This window comes from Chlamydotis macqueenii, chromosome 1 (assembly GCF_036417535.1).
Source record: "Chlamydotis macqueenii isolate bChlMac1 chromosome 1, bChlMac1.mat, whole genome shotgun sequence".
Taxonomy (NCBI): domain Eukaryota; kingdom Metazoa; phylum Chordata; class Aves; order Otidiformes; family Otididae; genus Chlamydotis; species Chlamydotis macqueenii.
Window position 1 is genome coordinate 87,842,066 of NC_141556.1, and position 26,335 is coordinate 87,868,400.

The 26,335-nt window shown below is 41.1% G+C and overlaps 1 protein-coding gene across 1 annotated transcript; it reads left to right on the forward strand.

Moving 5' to 3' along the window:
- The first annotated feature begins 49 nt into the window (after positions 1 to 49).
- On the forward strand, positions 50 to 26,184 carry GDAP2 (ganglioside induced differentiation associated protein 2). Its single transcript, XM_086760645.1, has 14 exons — positions 50 to 154; positions 1,750 to 1,996; positions 3,472 to 3,611; positions 8,887 to 9,040; positions 10,603 to 10,691; positions 13,049 to 13,125; positions 14,207 to 14,366; positions 15,973 to 16,123; positions 17,065 to 17,141; positions 18,500 to 18,576; positions 19,148 to 19,287; positions 19,862 to 19,916; positions 24,785 to 24,928; positions 25,443 to 26,184. The coding sequence occupies exons 2-14, from the start codon at positions 1,821 to 1,823 to the stop codon at positions 25,488 to 25,490; spliced, it is 1,488 nt and encodes a 495-aa protein (XP_086616771.1). The 5' UTR covers positions 50 to 154; positions 1,750 to 1,820; the 3' UTR covers positions 25,491 to 26,184.
- The last annotated feature ends 151 nt before the right edge of the window (positions 26,185 to 26,335 follow it).

The following is a 26,335-nucleotide window of genomic DNA, read 5'->3' on the forward strand; positions in this document are numbered from 1 at the left end:
GCAGCCCGGAGCCGGGCGGCGGGGCGGAGAGGGCGGGGCTACTCCCGGAAGCGTTCGGCGCCCGCTCTGCTTTTCTGGGTGATGTCGCCAAACCGGCGCCGACCGGGAGCCTCTGGCCGGGCGGGGCTGGCGGCGGTGGCGGCGCGGCCTGCCCGTCCGTGAGTTGCTGTGCGGCTGCTCCGGGCGGCGTCGGTTCCGCACTGACAGGGGCCGGGTGGAGGCGGGAGGGAGGAGGGAGCCGTTAACCGCTCCCCAGGCCGCCGGCCCGGCGGCGCGGGCGGTGGGTTGCGAGAAGTGGAGGAGTCAGCGCCCTCCTCCCGGGTAGGGGCACGACAGCCCGCCCAGGGGGGTTTCGGGCGGCTCGAGTACCCCTGGCAGCGCCTTGTTCCCAGCCTGTCGTCCCAGCAGGGCCGCCTCCGCCGTTGGAGGCCTCCGGGCAAGAGAGGGGGGAATAGGGCGGATGTCCAGGAGGAGCTTGTGTACAGCCCTCCTCTTCTGCCTGCCTCTTGCCTAGGCCCCTGGTTTTGGCTGCTCCTCAGAGGAAAGACAGCGTTGTAGATGAGCTTTTGGTTGGAGCCAGGCTAACCGCTCTTACCTTTCATTGCCTTTCTCCCACCTCTTCATCACAGAATTCTCATTTAGATGTTCTTACGGCTGTGTTTGTCCTAGTGTCAGCCTTTATTACCCCTCTGTTTGAGTTTGGATGTTTGATTTTTTTTTTCTTTAATTCCTAATGTATTATCATTCATGTTTCAGAGTTACCGAAATTATTATTTATTATGAACCTGTCAAAAAGGTTAAATAGTAGGTGTGTATGTGGCAAACTGACGTCGCTTATGCAAGTGCATTTGTGTTAACTTAATTCACTGGTTTAGTAGTCACAATGAAAATGTAGTAGTCTAGTTGTTATGTGCTGCTGATTGAAAAGCGTGTTTCAGTGAGTTTGAGTCTTAATCTATCAACCAGTTGGGTTTGTTTTTTTTTTAAAAAAAGAAACAGGCTGAAAAGCAGAGTTCAGTCTGCAAGTTCACTGGCCAGTGTTTGAATTTACACCTTTGCTCTTTCTTGGAAAACCTTTTTGGGTGAAGGGGTTTTGCGCCTTAAGCGTGTGACTGTAAGAACTAAGGAAAGTTAGTCTTATTTGCAGTGCTTGAAAATTCACTGAACTGCAAAGGTTGTGCCATTTAAGGGGAGGGAGGATGGTTTTGTTGGTTTGTTTGTAAGGGGAGTTTTGGGGATTTTTTTTTTTAAGGGTTGTGCTGGTTTAGTGGGAGTGTTTGTTTGTTTGTTCTGGTTTGTTTGTTTTTTTTTTTTTAACTATGACTCAGGGCTAGACCAAAATCTCTGAAGGCATAGATTGTACATATCCTGCTACAAATTTGCTTTTTGTTTAGATAAATGATAAATTTCAGAAAGACTAAGGTCCTTTCTACACTTGAGAATTTGTGTTCAGCATTTTCAAAATACACGATCACAAGTCAATTGAACCAATTTAATAAAGAAGGTGTTTTCATCTTGCGCTATTGGAAATGGCCTGTCATTACAAGTATTCCACGAATATTTGTGTTACCTTTTTTGCATACAGATAGCAAAACTGGTAAGAAAGAGAGAGTGGTGGGGTCAGAAACCTGTTTTTCTGTTTTCTGCTAGCTGTCATTGTACTGCAGTCTTGTGAAAGGTCTGGCTCCACAGGAGTTGCTCTTAGTGAATATCTGGTGACCTTGATTGATTTTTTTCCTCCTTTTAAAGCACCTGGAAGACTCCAGTAAGAATTGGAGTGTGACAAGTTAGCAGAGGAAAGGAGTTGTTGTTTCCATCCCATGGATCCTTTGGGTGCTCCTTCCCAGTTTGTGGATGTTGATAGTCTGCCAGGCTGGAGTGATACGTGTGAGCCCAAGCAGCTGGACTGTCACCAAAATCCTGTTGAAAAAGCTCAAATTGATGTTAGATCACCTTTTCCATACAGGAAAGACATCAATGCGAAAATAATCTTATGGTAAGTTCCATACAGCTCTGGTGTGTTTGTCATCGCTTCCCCATTTACTGCGGGATCCGATTGCCTCATATAACAGTCGCTGCTGTAGAATAAAGCCTTCAAAGCCCTCTTTTCTTGGATAAAACAGTACAGATCTGGGAAGCAAATCATCTTTGTTCACTGTAAATCTGCAAACTCCATTATAAATTGCATGTTTTATAGGCATTCCTTGATGCAGCAGACTAGAGCTGTGCTTCCTACTGTCATACTGCGTGTTTAATATCAAAACCCAATGGGGCATTTGATACAACTTTTAAAATAATACTTGCCGTCTACTAGCTTTTTTCTTTCTTTGCTGGCTTTATTCTGCTTTCACTTTTCCAGTTTAGATCAGTATTTCTTTCTTTCTTGTGGTCCTTGTGGCTTGTTTTGGGTTCCCCTCCCCCCACTGTGTTCTGTATCCTTTTTTTTTTTCCTACCAGAATCTATTGATAAAGTATAATGTGCTGAGGTGAACCTACTCCATCAGTTTTTCTTTCCTGTAACTCAGATACTCTAACCTACTCTCTAGAAGGGTAACTCTTTGCTAATCAATGTAAAGAGGGAAGGATTTCTCAGGGACACAGATTCAGGGATCAGCCTGGAACTCTTTCTGGTTAATACATACAGGAAATGGGACTGTTCATGGAGTTTCTCAGCGTGATTAAGTAAAGAAAGATAAAAGTAAAAGGCTAAACATCTCTTATGACTGAGGCTTGGGTGTAATAAATGTGTGCAATTTCAACTGTTACTTGAATATCTTCTTGTGTGGGGGAATCTTTATTTCCCTTCCTATGCTCTTCGATCCCAAAAATCTAACGACTGCTGCTATGACAAAAAGCAGGTCAGGATTCTACTACTCCATTGTCTCTTGCGCATCTCTGCTTTGTTTATCTTCTGCATGTCTGATCCTTGAACAGCAGAATGAACATGATCAAATTGCAGGTTCACAATTTCAGAACAAAAGCAATGAAAACTTGTTTAGCTGCAGTGTCATTCTAGACCAAAGTAAGTTGTTGAAAAAAAGTTGTTGAAGTTTTGAAAGTAACATACCACAAGGACTGTCCTCTTATCTTCAAGAGAGAATACATGGTGGGTTTTTTTTTTTAAACACATTAGACTGCATCAGTTTAGCAAACTACTTAGCATGTTCTGCTAGCTAAACTGTCCTACATACAACTACAACGCTGCCTTTTCTACACAGATCACTAAGTTACTGTTGAGATTGGGAATTCTTAAGCAAATGATGGGTTGCATGCAGACTTTCTTCATCAGTTAGAGGCAAAGGATGATTCTGCATGGTGAGAATGTCAGGCTACACTGCGCTATTTGGGCACTGGAGTACTGTTAATGCTTTTCCTTTAACTTGGCATTTCCTCACTTGTCAGCAGGTATTCAAGAATATCCTACTTAATGTTACATTTAGCCTGCAATAGACTGTTTCCTTGTTTCCTCAGGAAAGGAGATGTAGCGTTACTGAACTGCACAGCCATAGTAAATACCAGTAATGAGTCTCTCACTGATAAAAATCCAGTATCTGAAAGTATATTCATGCATGCTGGGCCTGATCTGAGGGATGAACTCCAGAAGCTCAAAGGTAAGTGGCTGGAGGCATTTTCATCTTGCTGAAATCTACTGCCCTTGGATAGTACAAAGCATCAGTATTTGAGCATGAACTAAAATCAAAGTATTGCTTCCCCCCACCCTCCACAATGTCTGCTGTTAATGTGAAAAAAAATGGAGGAAATGCATGCCAATCTAGTCTCTTCTCTGTTTGCCATTCGGGTTACAGATCGTTGGAGACCTGTGGCAGATATTCAAGTTGCTGAGCCCTTCCTTTGTCGTACAATAATTCCCAATGTTATCTGAAGCCACTTAGAGTAGTCAGCTTATCAGAGCTTTTACTCAAGGCACCAGTCTTGTACATCTTCAGATTTTGCTCTTATCCTGTTCAGTGTGTGTACACTGAAAGACAGGAATAAAGTTCACCATTGCAGAAATTAAGTGGGTTCTAATACACACTTTGTGTATCCTCCTTCAGGCTATTAATGTACACATGCAGTTTTTCAGGAAACTATGGCAATAATAGGTGGAGTGATAAAACGCCGCATGGATAAATAAAGTCTTAGTGATTACTTGAATTGTTCAGTTCATTTGCCTATTCTGCACAACAAATTATTTTATAGTAAAGTTACAAGACCATACCTAGTGGAAGGCTATTCTGGAAATGGATGAAGTTTACTTTACCTAGATTCTTTATTAGCAGAGTTTGTGGCTGACAATACTCAGTATTTACAAATACTCAGCTTTTTTCCCAGTGCCTCTTAGGTGAAGAGTTTCCTTATTTTCTGTGTGAGAAACGAAGAGTTTATAGTTATCCAAAGTGAGACAGAAGTCTAATATAGTTTTCAGTTAAAAATTCACATTTCTAGTAACTGTGGTACCGAGCTAAATTTTGAGACCCAACTGATCCATGATTAATACTGCTCACTGTTGGGTAACAGCTCTATCTCCGTATTACATAGTAACAAAAGGCGTAGAAGAGCCATAGTATTTCAAATACAAACTCTCAGTAGCTTGAACTACAGTAGAATAGACATATTCTTCTGTTTTTATAAAGTCATGTTTTGCTGAATCAGTTTGCTTTTTGTGAGTAACCTGGTAGTAAAACAAGAGGAAGAGTAACCATTTGATAAGAGATGAAAAAGTCAGTGTGCATCCTTTGGGTGAAAACAACTGTTAGAATACAGCAGGTGTTATCAAATAGTGTCATAGTTTAGCACTGCTCGGGACCAGACTACACAGTCTCTCTCTCACTCCTCCCACCCTCTGAGAGAATAGGGAGAGACAATATAAGAAAAAAGGCTTGAGTTTTGAGATAAGGACAGGGAGAAATCCTTAAAGTTACTGTTACGGGCAAAACAGACTCGACTTGGGGAAAACTGTTCATTTATTAATAAAACCAAAGCAGGATAATGAGATAATAAAATAACTTCCCCCCACCCCTCCCTCTTCCCAGGCTTAACATTATCTCTACCACCTTCCCGCCCTGAGCAGCGCAGGGGGGGAAGAGGGAGTGGGGGTTATGGTCAGTTCATCACACGTCACTTTATGCCAGTGCTTCGTCATTGGGGGAAGAACTCCTCACATTCCTCCCTTTCTGCAGTGTGGCGTCCCACCACGGGCTACAGTTCGTGAACTGCTCTGGCATGAGTCATTTTTTTCCACAGGGTGCAGTCCCTCCCAAACAACTGCCCCAGCGTGGACCCTCCACAGGCCACAACCTCCTTCAGGCATCCACCTGCCCCAGCGTGGGGTCCTCCATGGGCTGCAGGTGGATCTCTGCTCCTCTGTGGGCCTCCATAGGCTGCAGGGGCACAGCCGGCCTCACCACGGTTGTCACCACAGGCTGCAGGGGAATCTCTGCCAGGATCGGCATTACTCATCCTCTTCCTGCTTCACTGACCTTGGCGTCTGCAGCCGTTCCTCTCACAAGAAAAATTCTTCACAGCAGGCAGGCAGACGCCTCTCAGGTTCTCTTCACATCTCATCTCCTCTCCACTTCTTGCAGCCAAGCCGGGCCAAGTCGGGCCCAGTCAGCCACCCGGCAGGAGGCCAGAGGGCGAGAGCCACAAGGCTCACACCTCCCCCGCTCCAGCTTCTTCACATCTTCTCCTTTTTTTTAAATTATTTTTCCCCTTCTTAAATATGTTATCACAGAGCTGTTATCAGGGAACGTTCTGCTACCAATTGGCTCAGCCCTGGCCAGCAGTGCCCTAGGCCTGGCCAAGTCCACTAGACAAAGGGGAAACTTCTAGCAGCTTCTTTACAGAAGCTGACACCGTAGCCCCCCCTCACTAAATAAAACCAGGACAAATAGTTAGGACCCTGCTATGTATGCCAGAACTCCTCTAAAATAAACTTGGGGTTTTTGTGTGCGCTGTGAGGTGAGAAGAGAGGGACAATATCTCACATTTTAAGGACTCCTTGAAATCTGTGAGCCCTGTAGGGAGTTATTTGTAGAAGTTGTGCTTAGTTTCTTAAATTCCTTTTTACCATGCTCAGTTGTATGTAGTTTTGTATTCTCCACCCCTTTGCTGACACTGATGTTTTCTATCTGTAATGCATTCTGCGGGTTCATGACTGCCTATACATGAGAGTTTCGTTCTGATCTTGTGATGAGAGCTTTTTAGGAATCAATTCTTCTGTGACACTCCTGGCTTGTTGCGTGGGGGAGGAAAGAGGCTGAGTTACAGCTTTGGCTTTTGTGCACCCTTAGTGTGTTTCTCAGTAGCAGAAGTGGAAGGGAGATAAGTTAAATTAGTTTGTGGTGCTTTTGTCACCTCTGCCTCCTTTTTACACTCTTTCCCATTTAACCTTGAGCTTTTTTCATAGGAGAATGTACTTGGGGTAAAAAGTGAAAACATGTAGTCTTTCCTCTAAAGCTGTAAAATGGGTGCAGTGGCAATTTTCAGTTAGTTCTCTCCTGCTTTGTTCCTACTGCTTGGTATATATTCATATTTCATAGACTCCAAGAAAAATTGTGATCTTAAAGCATGTGACATGCTGACCTTTCAAAGGTCTGTGCTTTCTTTAACGTTCAGCGAACTTGTGCATATGATTCCTGGGAGCAGTGTACAGTTTTGATTAACACAGAAATACTGCAGCCAAGAGTGCAAGCTTGCAAATGAGTGCTATTGAGATATGCTTGCCTATCAGCACATACTTGTTGCAGTTTAATATGAACCTTCTAAACAGCAATGTGTAGTATTGTTCCAACTCCCATGAGACTTTTTCTCCGCTGCACACATTTCATTTGGAGGGTTCAGACTTTCCATTTTAAATTTGGTGAGAAAGCTGTTCTAATACTTGAGATCTCATCAGATTTAAAAAAAAAAAAAAAAAAGATCTTGACTTTGTTCCCAGTTTTGCCACAGACCTTGACTTCGTGCAGCTCGCTCTACTGCTCACCTCGCCCTATATCTTCAAACAGGAATAATACTTGCTGCTTATTTTAGTTTTATAAATTTTGTAGAGGTTTCCAGGCAGAAGGCATTGGGAAGTACTAAGTGTAGTTAGAGATTACTGATGCCACATCTAGTTATCTGAATTTGTTAGTTTGCCCACTTAATTCACAGCTACACCTCAGTCAAACTTGCTTCGTTCTTTTTCACAAGACAGTTTTTCCTACAGGCCTTTGCTTGTTCTTTTGAAGTTGTGTGACTTGGATGGATCACGGAGTAAGAATAGTAGCTTGATATCTGATATATTAAGTGTTTCAGTTGAAGCTTCTACTTTTTCATGTTTAATTGCTTGTTCAGTTGCTCTCTTGAGCTGAGGTGTCTTAGAGGATGTGCAGTAATTCAGAAGAGTGTGCTTAGTTTTAATATGCTGTTACATTCCTTCTGATTAACCCAGAAGAAACAAGGTGGAGGTCTCTTAAAAGCTAATGATGTGATTTATTGGATCAAAAACTTTACAAGATGTTGGCTTAAAGGCAACGTGCTGTTGCCATTAAGAAGACATGCTTCAAGTTTTGAGTAAGAGAGGTTCTCAGTCTGGAATGTATCTTGCCATAAAATGTGCTTTCATGCATGCTGATAGCCTGCCTGAGCACCACAAGGAACAGGTGGAATGGGAGAGGTGAATGCTTCATGATTAACTTAAGCCAAGCTACTGCAGTGCTGCTGCCAGAAGGGTGGTCACAGCTGCTTGATGTCTCCTTCCTTTTCACAGGCACTAGCAACCTATAGGATTGGGTTGAAAGCTAATCCAGTGAAAGTACTGGTTTTCAGCCAGATCAGAAAGCTGAAGTGCAGCTGTACAAGCAGAAGGAAGAAGGTGGAAAATGCTTGTCTTTGAGGGTAGGGAGAGAGAAAGACTAAAAGTACTTCAGCTGTCTGAAACAGGAGTGGACTAGATTTGGGTGAAGAAGGGGAGAGTTAGCAAACTTTTCTTCCAGGTGCCAAAGCAAAAACAGACTTAAAACATAGTAGCTGTTCCTGGATTTCTCATTATCAGAAATGTATTGACAAACTGAAGGGAATAGAGAGGTCTGTGGATGTCATCGAGGGTTCTGACAAACTGATTTCCCTTGCAAAAGTACTGCAGGAATTAAGTATGAGTAACTTGCTGGGGATAACCAAAGAGCAGTCAAAACCAAAAACAAGTAAAGATGTATGCTAGCATGTGGTAAATGATCCTAGAGTATGTAACTGGAGGGTGCTAGGAACGGTACAATTAAATATGTCATTTGAACTTCCATGCCTTCAGACCAGACACCTAGTCTGTCAGGAAAGCTGTGATCTTCATGAGAATCATAGTCCTGCCTTGTGGACATGAAGAAACTTGCAAAACAAAGGCAGCTTCCTTGTTCTGGGAGTGTGGAGGAAACAAGTGGTTGATCTCTTTGTTCTTAATAGCTTTGCCAACAGCTGGTCAGTTTGATTAGGGAAACTTGTAGTCCTTTTATCCAAAAAGCAATCTTCCCAAACCAAGTTGTTAAATTCAGAAGGAATTTTTGCTGGTTGTATAGCATATTTGTGCATCAGTTCTCTGCACGTTGTTAAATCATTTCTCCCTTTGGCTCTGTATGCAGCATAGTAGGCATTGCAATTAAGACAGCATTTCCTGCAATTTCTGATTTGTTTTAAAATTGAGAGGAATGAACACAGCTCTCACCTCCTCAACCTGAGTAGGTGATACTAAGCAGCTGTTATGTGATAGAATGCTATCCTTAATATTTTAAGTCTAAAACACAAGCTTCTGCGTGTGAAGTGGAGTCGTCTGACTCTGAAGGAAGTGAAAGGCTTGAATGCTTCTGGCTTTCTTATTGTGACATTGGTGTTTATCGTTGTGTTTATTTTTTTCAGGGTGCAGGACAGGTGAGGCTAAACTCACCAAAGGATTTAATTTGGCTGCGCGTTTCATCATTCACACAGTGGGACCCAAATACAAAAGCCGATACCGCACAGCAGCTGAAAGTTCTCTATACAGCTGTTACCGAAATGTTCTGCAGCTTGCGAAGTAAGCACACAACTTACATGAGAGTTTGCCATCCATGGCACGTACCTTCTAGATACTTGGGTCTGCACAGAGGCTAACTGGCTGTGAATATCTCCTCACATATACTGGATTTGGTTAAGGACATAAGAACGTTGGTGGCTTTGTGATATGCTTCATGCCTTTTGTTATCTGTGTTGCGGTGTAGATAAAATGTGCAGAGACATCTGAGCTGGTTTAAGTCCTAAAACAGTGTAGCTAGAGCTGTGCCGCATTCAATGACTTTGAGGAGAGGAAGCATTGATAATTGCATTGGGTTCCGTGCTGCAAAAAGCTTTAAATGAGCTTGCTCAAGCAGCACCTTCATGTGTCTCTGCAGCCACATGGACATATCCATGGGCAGATCTGACTGCTGTATCAGTTTGTGTATGTGACACCTCTGCCTTCATACAACAGTCACCTAAAATTCTGAGTCAGGGTGCAAGGTTATTTCTAAATCCATGGTTGCTGCAGATGGGTTTGTAGTTTTTCCTCTTTCATCTGTGGCATTTTCTACTTCCTCTTAGCTAACAGGTTTTTTTGATCTTTCTGCTTTCTATTTTTCTGTATTCTTTCCTGTATTCTGTTCTTCTCCTGTGATGGGTGTTGTAGTGGTAGCAGTCATTAAAAATACCTGAACAAGAGCAATGTCAGAAAATATACTTAACAATTTCTTAGGACTGGGAAGATCAATTCTTCAAAGTCTGGACTGTGTGTTACACTGCAATAGTAGCTTTCATAATCAAGATTACAGCTAAGGCTTCTACTATGTGCCAGTTTTGTTCTGCCTCAGAAGTAAGAAGCAAAGTCAAGTCTGGATTGAAACATGTTAAAAACAATTTAAAATTCTAATAATTCTGCTTACTGAATTCTGAGTGCCTTTCAGTCAATCTGTTCTCTAGAGTAACTTTCAACTCTTGTGAAATTCTCTACCAACTCTGACCTTGTTCAGACTCCTGTGATGACTGTTGACAACACCTCTGCTTTACTCTTCTAAAAATGTGGTGCTCTGCTGGAAGCATCTTGCTGATCTTAATGTGTCACTCCAAGCCAATGATTATCTAATTATACCTAGGGTTGAGTAAGCCATCTTTATCTGTGTCCAGACCTCTAACAAAACAAGAGATAGGTCAGGTGGAGGAATAGGAGAATGTTTGCAGTAAAGAGCACCTTCTTTTTCCCCTCCTTCTCCTTACTGTCAATATACAGGAAGGAAAGTATTTTGGAAAGGATTGCAGGGAGCTTGAGGGAAGAACTTCTTCATTCAGGATATGAGAAATTGCAGGAACAACGTAGCTGAGGTAGAAGGAGAAATCTGAGAACAAACACAAGAGGAAACAGTGTGGAATCATTAATGGTTCCCTCCTTCTCTGCTTAATGATGGTATGTATGCATATTGCTATGAAAGAATCCTCCTGCACAAACCTGAAAGAGGATTGCTGCTGCATAGAGGCAGGAAAAAAAGTACTAGTGTTATCTGCTGTACTGACAGACATTTGTGCTCATCTGACCATCTATTCATTTGGGGTTTTTTTTCTGGATTTCAGGGAACAGGCAATGTGCTCCGTCGGATTTTGTGTCATTAACTCTCTGAAAAGATGTTACCCCTTGGAGGATGCAACTCACATAGCACTGCGTAAGTTTGTTGGAAAGGGACATAAACTGGATGGCAGTATTCAGCAGATTGCGTACCTCTGACAGACTGCTGTTGATATGGGGAAATCTCTTATTTTTTCTCGGGGACTGTGGTTTGTTAGAAGCTGTAAAAAGGCAAAGCCTTCCATGATTGATCAGGAAATGGAGGATAAAAATAAATGATCCTCTCTCTGCATGAGACTCAGTAAAGAGTCGTGGGAATCTGTGCTGCAACTTGCAGTCTGGAAAAGATGCTGAACAGTGAGGTGAGAGAGTTTGCTGGTAAAATAAAATTGTTCACGACAGCAAAGGTGAGGCCTTACTATTGAATAGCTATAGATGGACCTCAAGCAACAGACTGAATTTCGTCTGCCATTTTAGTGTCATCAGCATATCCAAATGTGTATAGTCATATTCTTCTCCCTCTAACCCACCCCTATATGCTTCTGCTTTCACATGTAAAATGATGGGCAAAGGGAGCAAAGTCTTGAGTTTATAATAGTTCCATGAAAACAACAGCTCACAAGTTCAAAACAGCAAGCTGAGTAAGACACAACAAAATTAAGAATGTTATACTATAAATCTATGTTTTGTCCACCCTTTAAACCTGCACATTAAAAAAGAACATAGTTGAACTAGAAGTTGAGGAGGTCAACAAGAAATGGGAAAGGCAAGAAATAGCTACGTAAACTGAAGTCTTTTTCAGATGGGAACACACTGAACTTGAAGGGAGTGTGATAGATATCTGTAAACTCAGGAGTGGCATGGAAACGGTGAATAGGAATCGGCTCTTCACTGTCTCCCAGAATAAGAACCTTCAAACAATGCTGGTATGAATCAGGTTCAGAACAAACAAGGGAAAATGGTTCTTATACTTACACTTTTTTTTTTTTTTTTTTTTAGTGGAGCTTTTTATCAAAAAGCATTTTAAGTGCTAAAAGCTTTCAAACTTGTTTGGGTTCAAGAGGAAACTATCTTAAAGAAAAAAATGAAGGCTACTAAAAACACGTTAAAAAAATCCCAAGCTAACAATACTTAGAGTACTAAGGGGTTCAGAGAAGAACAGTATATGCTTGCCTGGTTCTTACTTTTCTGTTTTCTCTTTTGACTTTTTCATTTCTATTGGCCTGCTCCTGTCTGCTTTCCACCACCACCACCCAGTCCCTGGACCTTCCAGCATGGTACTCCTGCAAGATAGGAAAGTTATTGCAGATTGAGGGAGTGGGTTTTCCTCTTGCTATGCAAGCTGACTGGAGAAATCTTTCTTACCTTCTTGTTTAGCAGAGGTACTGACAGTGGAGAAACAGATTTCTGTGTTGTTTACTGTCTGCCTGTTGAATGAGACATATGAAAACATCTGCTCACATAGGTTCGGGAAACTGTTTGCTGTGGAACTGCACAGCTGCATTTGTCCTGTAAAATAGTGTTGCAAGGTCAAGTCCATTACACTTCGAAACAGGAAGTATTTTAAAATAGCTTTTTTTTTTTCTGTTTCTTGAAGAACTCGCGCTAGTATATTCTCTGTAGAATAGACCTCTTTGCTTTATTGCTCTCTTCTGTTGTCTCTGTAGGGCTATAAGCTACTTGATAAAATACTGGTAGACAAACCTATTTGTTTGAACACTTTCTCTCTTGGCAGTCTGACAGGAAAGCACTTGAAAATCCTGACATGCATCAAGATTATTGCAGCTCAAGGACCTCATCTGTACAAGGATATGTCTGACTGGGAGCTTGGTTACAAAACAGTTTTTCCCCTCAGATGCAAATGCTTAGGAACTTGACTCTGTCCTTGGATTATGCTAAACCTTTGGGAGAGTCAAAAAAAATGATAGAGGAAATAAATTATCTCATGATTTACAAATACAATTTTTATATGCCTCTTTGGCATAGCTGACCCCAGAGTTTTTGTATGACTGACTCTGTCTTGTACAAGCTTGCTTATCATCTTGCTTTCCTGATAACTTAGGGTACACTGACTTGTTCTAGGAATATCTGATTTTGGTAATTTGCACAGGACTCTGTAAAGGAAGGATTTGGCTTGATTTTGCAGGACCGTAGAATCACATTCCACAGACTAAGGAATACATAGTAAGCTAAAATCAGAGAAATGCTTTTCTTCTTTTTGTATCCATCTCTAAAGTGAGAAGCCAGAGAAAGTGGAGATGGAACTTTCAATATGGTCAGCAACCCATTTGGTGTGTTAAACTACCGCTTAATCCAGACTTGCATACAGCCTGTGGAGCTATTTTGTATGAGGGGAGAGATGTGTCTCTATTCTGCACTCTGACTTCCTCACTTGTAGTCACGTGTGTAAATTTCTCCTCCTGTTTTGCTAAGTACATATAATCTTCCTTGCAGGCACAGTTAGAAGGTTCCTGGAAATTCATGGAGAGACTCTGGAGAAGGTGGTGTTTGCAGTGTCCGAGCTTGAAGAGGTATCTCCTTGATGTTCATTCCACCAAAATTGATGGGCATATTTGATCTTCTCTGCAGCAGTACTAACTCCTGCATTGTAGAGCTGGATTTGGATTTCCCCTTCAAATCACATAGACTTTTGGTCCTACAGCATCCTGTCTCCTACTAGCGTAGCATCTTTCCCAGTACTGTTTATGGTCTTAGCAGTCACTATGGACATACTCAAGAATCTTTCCACTTCTGGCTTCCATGTTCCTGAGCCACAAACAGGAGCTGATACTAGAGGTTATAGTGTGCAGTTGTGCTGGATGGTATCTGTTAGCCAGAAGGGAAATACCTCATACAAGATTTCTTCCTCATACAATGCTGCTTCTCTTGCGCTTTCAAAAGGCCAGTTTAGCATGCCCACAGATCACCTACAAACATCTTAAACATTGCTTGCTGGCTTGTGGAAATAACAGGCTTGACATTTAATGATCCATGTTCAGACAGATGCTACCAGTTTGAACATTGACTTTTCCTGTATATTGGACTTGCTAATGGCTGTTCCTGGGTAGAACACCCACCGTGTGCAGGTTCTGTGACATCTGTATGAGGAGAATTAACTAACTTGTTGGGGTTTCTAAAACTACTAATCAGTTGGAGAGAACACATGAAGTATTTCAATGTTCAGTAGAGATTTTTCACTATTTTCTTCCATGTGGGGAGGATTTCTCCTAGCTGGTTGTTGCGTTTTCTTTTTTCCCAGTCAGATAACTAAAGGTGATCTGTGTAGTGCTGCATTTTAATATAAGCAGCCTTTGCTGAAGTCTGTCATTCATGCATATTGTAAATTCATTGCAAAGCTAAAGTATCTCCAATTTATCTGAGTTCATGTAGGTTAAAGCAGAGTCCTCTGAAGGTCATTTGCCAGTATGGGTTGGGGGGAGGCTGGGGGAACAGTTAACCTTTATTGCCAGATAGCAGCCCAAAATAAGCCATAGAGGGACGTGGTACTTTGCCTCCCAACCTCTGAGAAAGGTCCCTGTTACAAGGGCAGGTGTTACTTAGCTGAAGAGCACTGATGCGTGATAGACCTTCACGCATTTTTCTTATTTGTAGGCCACTTACCAGAAGTTGCTGCCTCTGTATTTTCCAAGATCGTTGGAAGAAGAGATACAATCCTTGCCTTACCTCCCTGCAGATATTGGCAATGCGGAAGGGGAGCCTGTAGTACCAGAGCGGCAGATCAGGATTACTGAAAAGCCGGGTATTCCGGATGGTGAGTTCTTAACTGAACTTTGGAATAAGTCGATGGTAAGTCTGTGGAAAAACAGAAAAGGCAGGCTTCCTACCCGCCCCTCACCTAAGGCAGGCTATAATGAAGACAGTTGTCAAGCTGCCTCATTGGCTTCGTGTGTTCCACAGCAGTAACTTCTGCTTTCTGCCTCATTGTGCATAGTGCTGTGGTTAGAGGATGTGGTAGAGCAGCCGTTCTGTCTTTTTCTTTCCCTGGGGAAGAGGTGGGGTAGTTTATTCCCTTTGCAAATTTTCTCAAAGGTGATTAGGAACTTCGCAAGTTTTTTGCAGAATCTTATGCAGCTCCTGACTTAAAAATGCATTATTGTTAATGGTCTACCTTTATATATTAGCAAAATGTTGCTTGTATGTTAGCAAATGTTATCTCAAACGATGATACAGCATGTGCATCAAAACAGTAGATGCTTAATGAAAACTAGGAGAAACTCCCTAAAAGATAGACCGACTGGATCAACCCAGAGATAAGTATTTGGGAAATGGCTGTCAAAGCTCAGTGAAAAAAAAGTCTGTTTGTAAAGAGATTGCCTAGATGTTAGGGTTGAGGAGCTGAGATATCTAGGGCAAAACAATTTGATATACAGATAGGCATAGCTGGCACATTTTGCCTTATTTATTAAGCAGTGTTATCAAAGTTTTTTACACTTTATCAAGCAAAGCCTTAAACCATCAAAAGCAGATAAAATGGAATGGCCAGTTGGGATAAGGCTGTATATGCAGTGAGGATACAGACAACTTATCAAACTGCAAACAGGTTCCAATCTTTTTTCCTGTCCAAACTGCTGCTTAGAGTGGTATTTGCAGCTGTGGCTGATCAGCGTGGCATTCAAACACTTGTGAAATTACTTGTGTTGCATATGTAGGAGCCAGTGGGTATAGCAGAATCTCAGTTCTGTCCTGTTGCATGTCACACTAAAACTGGGAAACTCAATTCCCATCCAGAACACAGACATGAGGGATGGTAGAAGCCTTAGCAATACTCCTTGATGATATCAAGTTCAGTGGAGCATTCTGGTATTGTCGCCAACATGTGCTCTTGTACTTCATCACACAGTAATGTTGTAAACAGTACTACAGAAATATTCAAACTCAGGTTACAACCAGCTTTACAGCATCTGTCCAAGCAGTATAAATGATATAAAAAGTGAGCCCTTTCTATAGAACAGCTTCTAAAAGGAATAAAGCTGCAGCATCTGTCCTTCTGCATACTTTTTTTTTTTCCCCTGTGACAAGTAGGAAAACTGTAAAGCCCAAATCTCTCTCTCCAGACCTTATTTTCTGAGAGAGTTAACTATCATCCTTTTGTTACAAAATGATGACTAGGACTTGCCCGCTTAGTTTCCAGGCAGACCAGCATTTTGAGGGAGTCTGTAGTTATCAATCACATGCTACAATCTGTCAGTGGTACTGGTGAGATATGGGAAGCCATGTCATGGTACACTGTGGTTTTTTTGTGTTAGTTTGTAGCACAATGACTGGATTGGCTCCCTGAGATACATAGCAGTTAATCAGCAGCGTTGCTGTCTTGTACACAGCTTGAACATTTTACACTGCCTTTGTTTCTACTGCAGATGCTTCAGATGAAGAGGGTCTGGAGGCAGATTTGTCTTTCATTGGTTCCCATGCTTTTGCCCGCATGGAGGGAGATGTTGATAAACAGAGACGCCTCATCCTTCAGGGACAGTTGTCAGAGGCAGCACTGCAAAAACAGCATCAGAGGAAGTGAGAATTTCCTTGTCTGTGTGAATGTTTTGGGTCAGTTAGCTGTTCAGAGGAGCAACCCTTATGATGATTTTGTTATCTGTAAAGCGTAATCTTTTGACAAGGAAATACAGATAAAGCCTGGTGTCACCCTGGATCGCTATGGTAGTCTCTTTGGCCTGAAGCAGTAGGAGGAAAAGAGAAGCTAGTGATGAAGCCACTAATATGCCCAGTGCATCCAACCAGCTGGCTTGTCTCTGCCACGAGATGTCACTGTTTCATCACCACTTTTTGTAGTGGCATTACCTGCTTTCAATACTGCCCACTTGCTCCTGAGGCTCTGGGCAGATAGCAAAACATTTTTCCTCCACCTTTCAAAGCAAAAATAAATAAATGAATGTGAGGCTTTTTTCATCTTTTTTTTTTCCCCCTATTAACCCTAATATGCATGATTATTTTCTTAGAAGCCAGTTCCATGCTGGGGTCCTCTTGAGACTTGATGCTTGGCTTGTTTTGTCAGATGAGAAACTAAGTTGTTCACCATTCAAGGGGGGGGGGGGGAGAAGAAAGCTATATGTGACACTGAATGGTGCGTAGTTGTGTTCGACTTCTAGACTTTTAAAATAGTTTTTCTTCTTTTTTTTTTTTTTCCCCCCTATTTTTTAAACACTGACACTGAAGCGCCAATATGCAATATCACTGTAGTTACTAATTGATGTGTATTCATTGCCCCAGTGAAAATCACTGTGTATGTAACCAACACTCAAATGTTGGGGAAAAAAAAATTAAGTGCCTCTTTCTCTAACAATTGATAGTTGCTCCATAGGTCAGAAAATCACGATGTTAGAGAGGGCTCAGTCAGAAAGAGTCTGTTTTGTCCTTCCCTTCCTGTGTACCTCTTCAGCTTTCTAATGCTAATCCAAAGGGGGATTAGATCTGACCAGATGTTTTTAACTTTCTAGTTATAATCGCTGGCTGTGTCAGGCAAGAGCTGAAGACCTCTCTGATATTGCTTCTCTTAAAGCCTTGTACCAGACAGGTAAGTTCAGGGTACTGATGACTGATGTATATTGTCTTAAAGTAAAAATACAAAATAAAACTACAGCATTTTCTTTGGACTTGACTATTCAGTACATCATGTTATTAAGCTAGAAGCCTGGCCAAGAACTAGGCAGTATCTCTACAGTAAGGCAGGAATGATCTCTTGATTGTCTTTGAAAGACTGTGTGGTAGACTCCAAAACTGCTCTGCTTTAACAGTCTGAGGATGCATGCATATCCTGAATTATCTGTAGCTTTAGATTTCAATCAGGACTGTTAGATTAAGCCAATGCATAAGGTGCTGTGTATGAGATAGTTCGTCTTTCGTTCTCAATTATCTCTACCCTTATGTTACGAAGAAATGAATGTTGCTTTCAGATGATTAGTGTAGAGAATAAGCAGTTACCAAAGCAATTTTTAATACAGCTTTCCTGAACAATACACATTGCATTATTTCCCTGGGGCGGGGGATGTGTTGCTCTCCACTGTATGTGTCTTCTGGTATTAATGGCTGAGCACCATGGGCAGCACATCTTGCAACCCTGAATTCAGTAGATGGGGAGATTAAGGAGAGATTCAACAACCCAATGGAGAGTTCAGTGGAAGAACACACCTGTGGGGGCCTTGCAGCCTGGGAAGCAGAGATGGGGAACCTGTACTCTTCAGTTCACTTCTGCTCTTTAGGTAACCTGATACTTGGATGTGAAAACCTGCCATAGTCCCTGTGGCTTATTGCTGCTTTGCACTGTGACAGGAAGAAACAAGCAAGTAGTCAGGCTCTCAAAAGCAGAGCTGTGTTTCTGCAGAGGAAGTCTGCTCAACCCTTTGCCTGATATCTTTGGCCTCCTGAAAATCCATATACTTACCTTGATCTTTGTGCAAATGTCAAGGCTGTGTGATACCTTCTACTCAGTAGCTGCTACTCTGTTATTTTGTTTGCCTTAGATAAGGCTCTGTAGGCTGCAGATGGTCCTTAAGGCACGCTCTGGGAATCTGTGCGTTAGATTTCAGAGCTTGTTTTCTAGGAAGTTTGCTTTAGTGGTAGAACTGCAAGTTTTCTTAAAAATAAAAAAACATGTTATTACTTGAGATTTAGGTAAATGTGGCATATACAGGAAACTTAAAAGTCCTATAAACTGTAGTTTCTGGGATGTGATGCACTTTTCTTTTTGAACTGGAATAGCTACTGGTATAGTGAGAACAGTAACTCTACTGTATTTCCTCTGTTTTTAAGATGGAAACCAGGTGCACTGCAAAATTTCTGAACTGTGACTGGTTCTCCCTTGTTTGAAAGGGACCAACTCCAACACCTGGCATGACTGAGAAGTTTTGAGGCATATTTTTCTTTCTTTTCTAGGTGTGGATAACTGTGGTCGCACAGTGATGGTGGTGGTTGGAAGGAATATTCCCGTAACATTAATAGATATGGAAAAGGTAAGGCTTTGTAAAACTAGAGTTGTGTACATTTAATATGAATATTCAGGATGTGAAAGTCTGAGTATAGGGGTAATTCAGTGTTAATACTAGAAACATTATCTGTAGGATACTTAAAAGAGATTAAATAGAAACTATTTTTGTTGACAGATAAAAATGTATTCACTTATAAAACTTTGTGTGTGTTGAGGCAGCTTTCCTCGAGGAGAAACTGGACTATTTTTAGAGAAACAGGCCTGACATGGACTCCTTTTTCTTCTCACGAAGAAAGAGACTTGGCCTACTTTTTAACTGGCAAGACATGAAGAGTGAACTGTAACAAGTCAAATTAGACTTTCATGAAAACAGCAAGAATTTGTCTCAATCTGTGAGGTCAGCGAGACAAAGACAACATCTAAATTTTTACAGTAAAGTTGAAGACTTGAAATGCTCACCTTGCTTTTGTAGCTCAAACATGCCACCCAGCCTCATGATTCCTGATTTGTGAATGAATTAAAGGAAGCATATTAAAATGTAATGCAACTGTAAAAGTGTTCTTTGCAAATATAAATTTCATTTCTTTCTGTCTCAGGCTCTTCTGTATTTCATCCACGTCATGGATCATATTGCAGTGAAGGAATATGTCCTGGTCTACTTTCATACACTCACAAATGATTACAATCAACTAGATTCTAATTTCTTGAAGAAACTCTATGATGTTGTTGATGCCAAGTGAGTGTCAATAGGAGAACAACCCCTTCTAGTCTTTCTCTGTGCTATGCAAATGTTTGACATTCCCTGTATCTGGTTTTCCATTTATTTGTGCAAGAGTTTTGCTGGGGCAAATAAAAAAGGCAAGAGGAGGGAAAATATGGTTTCTTTCCTTCTCAGAACCAGGAAGTTTTGTGCTCTTCAATCTCCCTCCTGGAGCTGTTAGAGAGGCATACTGGGTGTATTGTCTGTCTCTGTCCAGAGGTGGAGCTTCTGGAGCTTGCATCATTAAAAGTATGTTGCCAGTTGTGAGGGAAGATGCTTGGGTAACATTGACCGTTACAATTTGTCCATAACTTTCACTATCCACCTAAAAGACTACAGACTGTGATGTCTTTACCTGAAAAATAATAATTCTGCTTTTTTTTCCTTTACACTTACTTTTCTGGTATCTGCCCTTATATTATATCTAATTTTGTAAAATTACATCACAGGTACTTAAGCAAAATGATCTATGTTTTGACTGTTATGTTGTGTAGGTGAGCTTAATTAGAAGTCACTCTTAAAGACTTTTTTCTTTTTTTCTTTAAACCAGGTACAAGAGGAACTTGAAGGCACTGTATTTTGTCCACCCAACATTTCGTTCAAAGGTGAGGTGTATATAGTACAAAAGAAAGGAGTGTTTTGGGTGTTGGCGGGATAGCATGTAAGACCGTAGTGTGAGGAACATGGAGGTATATAGAAGATTTACAAAATTAGGCAGTATCTTATGGATCCATGGTCAGAACTCAAAATCCATCATCATCTTTGATCTTGCTGTAGTCTTCCAACGTTGGTGATAAGCTGAACCCCAGTGTAGTGCAGCTGTCTCTGCCTTGATTTGCATGTGCTCTTAACAGAGAGAAGTAGAAACTTTTGATCTCCCTTCTTTCAAAGAGAAACATTTTGTCCTTTTTCCTGCTGTCTGGTTGGCAGGATGACAAACCATGACCAAGAACTCTTAGAATTCTTTCTTGTGTAGTTCATTTCCTGGATGTTACACCTTTTCTCTCCCCACAAGAGGTATTGCATGTGTGTTGCATATCACTGAAGAGCTCCCCTGGTAAGGGCAGAGGGCAATGAGTGAAGCAGCAATGACATTAATGAGGATTATAAAGTGTAGAGTAGCAAAGAAAGATGGGAAGAATGTCTCTGTGACATGGAGTGCAGAAAAATCCTGTTAAGCCTTCAGGAGATGAAAAACTGAACTTGTCAAGCAGTAAGATATTATCTTTGACTCTGATCTGTGTTGGGCAACAGAAGACTGAGCTCACTTCTTTCTGTGCTTCATACACACTACTCTCATTGCAGGAGTATGAGTACTTCAGATGAACTAAGTGTCAGCAGCAACCCTTCTTAAAATTTGTTTGTCCTATAAAACAGTTAGAAATTTGATCCTCCATGTTCACATCAGATTAACTTCTGTTTATTCTGCTCTTTGCTGACATTGATCAAATTTGAGAAAACTATACACTGAAAAAAAAACCCATCTGTTTGCGCATGTTCAGCAGGAATTTCTTTGCTAAATTTCCAAAGAGTCCATTCTTTTCATGTACACAGCTGGGACAGCATAAGACTTAGAGCTTCCTTGTCTTCATGTAGATGAGACTGAGTCTTCCCAAAAGCATACCTTCCAGTTTCTGTCAGGGCGTCAATTATTCCCAAAGGGTACAGATCTGAGATCTGAGTGTTAGAATTAGAGCTTCTAGCTCTGATGCTCCTGAAAATGTAGGAACTGTCATAGAACATTACTAAGGTTGCAAATTTGAGTGGAAAAGTTAAAGCTAGTAAATGTACTAGTGGTCTAGATTCTCAGCAGCACTTTATCTCCCTCCCGTCTTACCATGTATTTCTATTTGGTTGAGAAATGTTTGGGTTTTTTTTTTTTTTTGTCAGAGGATGAGAACTTGCATTCACCAGTCTATTGCCATGTTCTCTGTCCATTTGGGAACTGCAGTGGGACTTGACGGATCTATGCAGGAAGCGGATAGTTGGTGGGAAGCAGGGAGGGTGAGAGATGTAGAAAACTCTAGCTTGGTGGAGATGGAATTGGTTTATATCTTATTCTAGCAGCACGGCTGGAGGCAAAAGAAGATTTGTGTCCATGTCTTTCTGCCAAGCCATTTCTCTAACTGAAAGGCAAGTGGGATTGCTGTTGGCTGTTGCAGAGACCATCAGCTTATGAGACATGATGGGGAATATGCAGCAGAAAGTGCTGGTGAAGAAGGTGCCTGCTAAGAGGGAGTGATTTTTCTCTTTCCTCCTTTTTTGGCTATTTCAGGGTTTTTGTCCCTGTGGAATATTGCTAGCCCAGAAGCCTAAAATCTCTTTTAAAATGTTTGGCACATTCATCTTCCTACTTGGAGCATTGACTTCTTTCCTAAGAAATAGTGGAAAATACCCTATGTCTCAAATGTAGGAGGAAGGCTTGTGCATTCATGCAGCTTCCCAAACCGATCACCCTTGTACATGTAGCCCATTCTTAAATTTGATATAAATGGTCCATTTTACCACAGTATTGAATCCTGACACAGTGGATGTCTGCCATCTGTTAGAGTTGCATTGCTTATTTCTGGGCTAAAAGTGATCAAGAGGCTTTTCATCATGCCTCTTGGAAACTCATGTGCCCCTGAGCAAAAAACTCTTAAGTGCTTCATAGTGCCAACGATGGTTCTTTGTTTGGCTTCCAGAGGTGAAACACTTAATTATCCTCAGAATATAGATAATTTGCCTATCTAGAATACAGGGTTTTCAGTATTCAGGGAGGGAGGGTCAGCACTTATCCTAAAATACCGAGTAACTGAAGCAGGGTGTGTCACTGCAATCCATTTTTGTGAGCGTTCCTGTGATCTGTGAAGAACTCTATTCTCTTGTAGTGCTGCTGAAATGTAACCGTTCTTACGATGAAATCGCATCATAGGCAACAGCAGTTTTTTAGGCTGGCCGCAACTCTTGCGGTGTGAACACTTCACCACCAGGACTTGGATTAAGATACCTTGAAGTGCTATCACAAGTTCCTTCATACTCTTGTATGTAAATGTACTTCTGCTTGTTATTGCTATAGTTGCCAATTTATAAATAAAGGGCTTTTTGGGGCATTTTTGTGTGAAGCTTCTCGGCTCCCCTCTTCTGAGAGCTCTCCAAACAAAGCTTTATAGAGCTTGGTGTGTTCTGAGTGAAGTGTTAGGGGCTGGATCTGAAACAATCTCACACAGAGAAATTTCGTTTTCGTAAATTTAGTAACTTGGCTGTGAATCAAGAATGTTTCAAAACTGAAACATACCTGAATACTCAAATTAATATTCGTAATTGTTATATTAATTGTGAATGCTTTTTTTCTTGTTTTTCTGCAACGGTCATAAAAGCAGGTTTTGGAGATCAGATGCCAATACAAAGGTTGTTGCAAGTCACCTATGGCCTTTTCTACACAAGTTCCTTCCAATTGTAATAAAGTTTCCCAGATTTTAGTAAGTTTCTCTTTGGAGTATGACCCAATTAAGAGATTAGCGACACACTTCATCTGTGTTGTGCTGTTTTTTTGAGGGGAAGACATCTGAGAGTTTAACCATGTGTTTTTCTGGCTTGACAGAGTGACTTTGATAGCTTTTTATTCAGATTCAGAACTACAGGACAATGAAAATTAAGGAAAACTTCAGCAAGCATCTAGATATGTAACTTTTCTGACTGCTCTAGTATAACTTATTCTGCTTTCACTGCATTAACAGGGATTTGGTTTAATTTAATGTTCCCTGTCCTCTTACCAATAAGGAAATGGCTGCTTTTGTATTACTGTTTCTATAACCTGTGATTATTGAGAAGGGAGATAATAGAAAAAAATCTCTAGAAATATTTCTGGCCCATTCTCTTTTTTTCTGTGTTACTGGGTAAGATATGTCACACTGCAATGGCTTGTATACTGAGAGGGGTTAAAAGAAAAATTGCATTTCCCAATATCAGTTTTCATGTTGGCTGCAAAAATATTTCCTATTAGGCTTTTATACATTAAACATCCTTAGCAATTATGTTTAATGATTATCATTAATAATATGCCTTGGAATGCGTGTTACTTTGCTACAGGATTGAGAGGGTATTTTTTCCACTCATTAAATTGTCATCCAGTGTCACTCATAAGAGATCTGGTTAGAAAAATATAGTAAATAATGGATGCCAGTAACAGTCTGTCTCCTCACTTTTTGCTAACATAAATCTCTAATTCTGCCCTTAAAATAAGGAGCCAATCTTAAATATTCTGTCCTCTTCTTTACCTCCTTTTCTCTTTTTGTTCTTTCTTTCTCATGAAAATATGCTGTTTTGAGGGGGCAGCAGAGTTATTCCAGGATAGTTTTTAGGCATGGACTTTTTCTTTAAATGTTATATTCAGGCAGATCATTTTATTGACCTAATGTTTTAGTTTATTTGAAGCTCTGACTTCCCTCAAGGCTTTTTTTTGTGGTGTTAACTTACAGTTACTTACTGCAGTCAAAGTACAACTATCAAACAGAAACACAGAATGGTTGAGGTTGGAAGGGACCTCTAGAGGTCATCTGGTCCAGCCCCCCTGCTCAAGCAGGGTCAGCAAGAGGTGGCTGCCCAGGACCATGTGAGTGGTACCTAATACGCGGATTTGTGATGTGTAGAACAGTAACCTCTTGTTCTCATAAATTTTTTCTTTCCCTTCAGTCTGCCAGGAAAAGACTAGATAAGAAATAAACAAAAAGTAATGTAGTGCTTAATTTTGGAGAGAGTGAGTTTGAAAGTAAGAGCTTGGGCAGTCAATCTAAACAGGAATATTTAATAACTTGTAGAGGTATCAATTGTGTCTTACTGGCCTCTGCAAAGCAAAAATTCCTTATCCTGTTTACATCCAAAAGAGACAGAGGTGTATATACTTAAAGTAAAAATCTTGTAGAGTACATTGATAAGGCTTTGATAACAAATGTGTAAACCAGAAGGACACACTACACACTCACTCATTCAGCCAACCCAAAGCAGAGAGATTTCAGTAGATCTCTGAATAGCTGAAAGTTGGTTTGTTTTTTTTTTTTTTTTTTCTCTCTCCATAGAAGTACCTTTTCTGTGCAGACTTGAATACAAAGTGTTGAAAATGCTTCTACCGAATATGAAGTCAAATAGATCATATTCTGAGCTGGCTGAACAGGAAGTGAAAATGTGCCACTATACAGATAGGTTTTTTGAAGACAAATAGCAGAATAGCTGGTACTCTTGTGCAGTAGAAAGGGACCTTAAACCAGCAGCTGGGGAGGAGTGAGCATGGAGTCAGAAAACACTAGCTTGAAAGCTCTCAAGACGGTGGTTGCTAGCAGTCAGTGGTGTGGAATTCCTGACCTTGTTGTGTTACTGCTGTGATATTAGTGTTCCAAGTTTAACTCAAGCCTGTTTAACTGTGGAGTATTATGTTGAACTTGAAGGTTTTGAAACAACACCATCTTAATTTGGTTTTGCTCGGGTTCATTTTCAGGTCTCAGCATGGTTTTTCACAACCTTTACAGTCTCAGGGCTAAAGGACAAAATCCACTATGTGGAAAGCCTTCAGCAGTTATTCGCAGCCATACCCCCAGAACAGATTGATCTTCCCCCTTTCGTCCTTGAGTATGATGCCAGGGTAAGTGATTGCATGTGGCAAGCATGAGTCTTTGCTCCTAAGTGTAGTTCTTGTGCTTCTCCCGTTCTGCTCTGCAAGAGCTTTAAAGGGGCTGACTTCCACATCTTAAAAATGGGAAGAAGAAAGGGAGGGTTCCTGGAGAGTCTAGTTGTTCTTTTGTGAGTAACAATTTTCATACATTTTTCCTTTATACATCAGTCCAAGTAGAGGGCTTGGCTAAGAAGCAGAGTCCTTTCCCAGTAGAGCAGTTTCCTATGTGTGTAAAAGGCACACTACGTTTCTTCAGCCAAGAACGGTAACACAACACACTAAGAGCCTGTGGACAAGATAAAATTTGTGTAATGTACCTGCTGTATAGTTTACACCTCTCCTAGGTGAACTGTGGTGTTCACTGTACTCGTGGAAGATGGAGCTGGGAGTACCTGTTTATTTCTGTCTCTTGTGTCGTCATCCATTGCACCGAAGTATATTGGGGAAGTCTTTTGTTCAACTGCTCATTCTATTCTTGTTGCAGGAAAATGGGCCTTACTATTCTTCTTATCCTCCGTCCCCTGACTTGTGATCTGCAGTCCTGTGATGCTGCTGGTTTCCCATGGATCCAATGACCTGATGCCTGCCAAAACCTGTGCATTTGCCCATGTACAGAATTCAGAGAGAGGGTTTTCCTCCCCCAGCTCTGGTATTTTTTTACTGATGTGATATTTTCAAGCACTCAAGCAATCAGAGAACTTTATGCCACTGTGAACTGTACAACTATTTCAAATATATTTATCCAATGGAAAAGTTGATTGAAAGACCACCAGGTCTTTTTTTTTTTTTTTTTTTAGCTGTTACATTTATTTCTGAACAGACTTTCTCTTTTCTGGGATTTCATCAAAAGCACTTAATCATGTTTGTAACTGTTATCATTTTCCAGCTCCATTTGTAGTACCCATTTCTGTCTGGGCTGTACAAATCTTGTGCAGTACCAGCCTGACACGTTGCTCATGATACAGTCTCTGTGCTTCATATCTGATTACTTTCCCATTCTGCTAGTGCTGATTACTTTGGTCTTGACCCAGCAAAAGTATCTGGAATTGGGAGTGCCATGTCTGCAGGCTGAACAAAGCACTACAGCCAAGCCAAGACTACTGCAAGACTGAGTACCATAAAAGCTACATGAGCTAGGAGCCTTGATAAAGTCCCTGTCAGTTTTCATTGGATAATGTGACATGTCAGGATGCCACTACCCTCCCAGTAAAAATAAAACTGAAAAGTATTTGCGGTTTCTCTTCTCTAACTATAGTTGTTTATGTTCTCCTTTGACATTGCCAGATGTGTTTGCGTGATAAATGAATGCCATCTGCCTGAAGTATGTGTAGAGAGGAGGTGGAAACTTTGACTCCAAATCCAACTTCTGGTGTCAGA

Excerpts from the sequence above, each read along its gene's own strand:
- GDAP2 (XM_086760645.1), top strand. The coding sequence starts at position 1,821 with ATGGATCCTTTGGGTGCTCCTTCCCAGTTTGTGGATGTTGATAGTCTG. Across the intron at positions 3,612-8,886 it reads TGAACTCCAGAAGCTCAAAG|GGTGCAGGACAGGTGAGGCT; the intron begins GTAAGTGGCTGG and ends TATTTTTTTCAG. Across the intron at positions 9,041-10,602 it reads AATGTTCTGCAGCTTGCGAA|GGAACAGGCAATGTGCTCCG; the intron begins GTAAGCACACAA and ends TCTGGATTTCAG.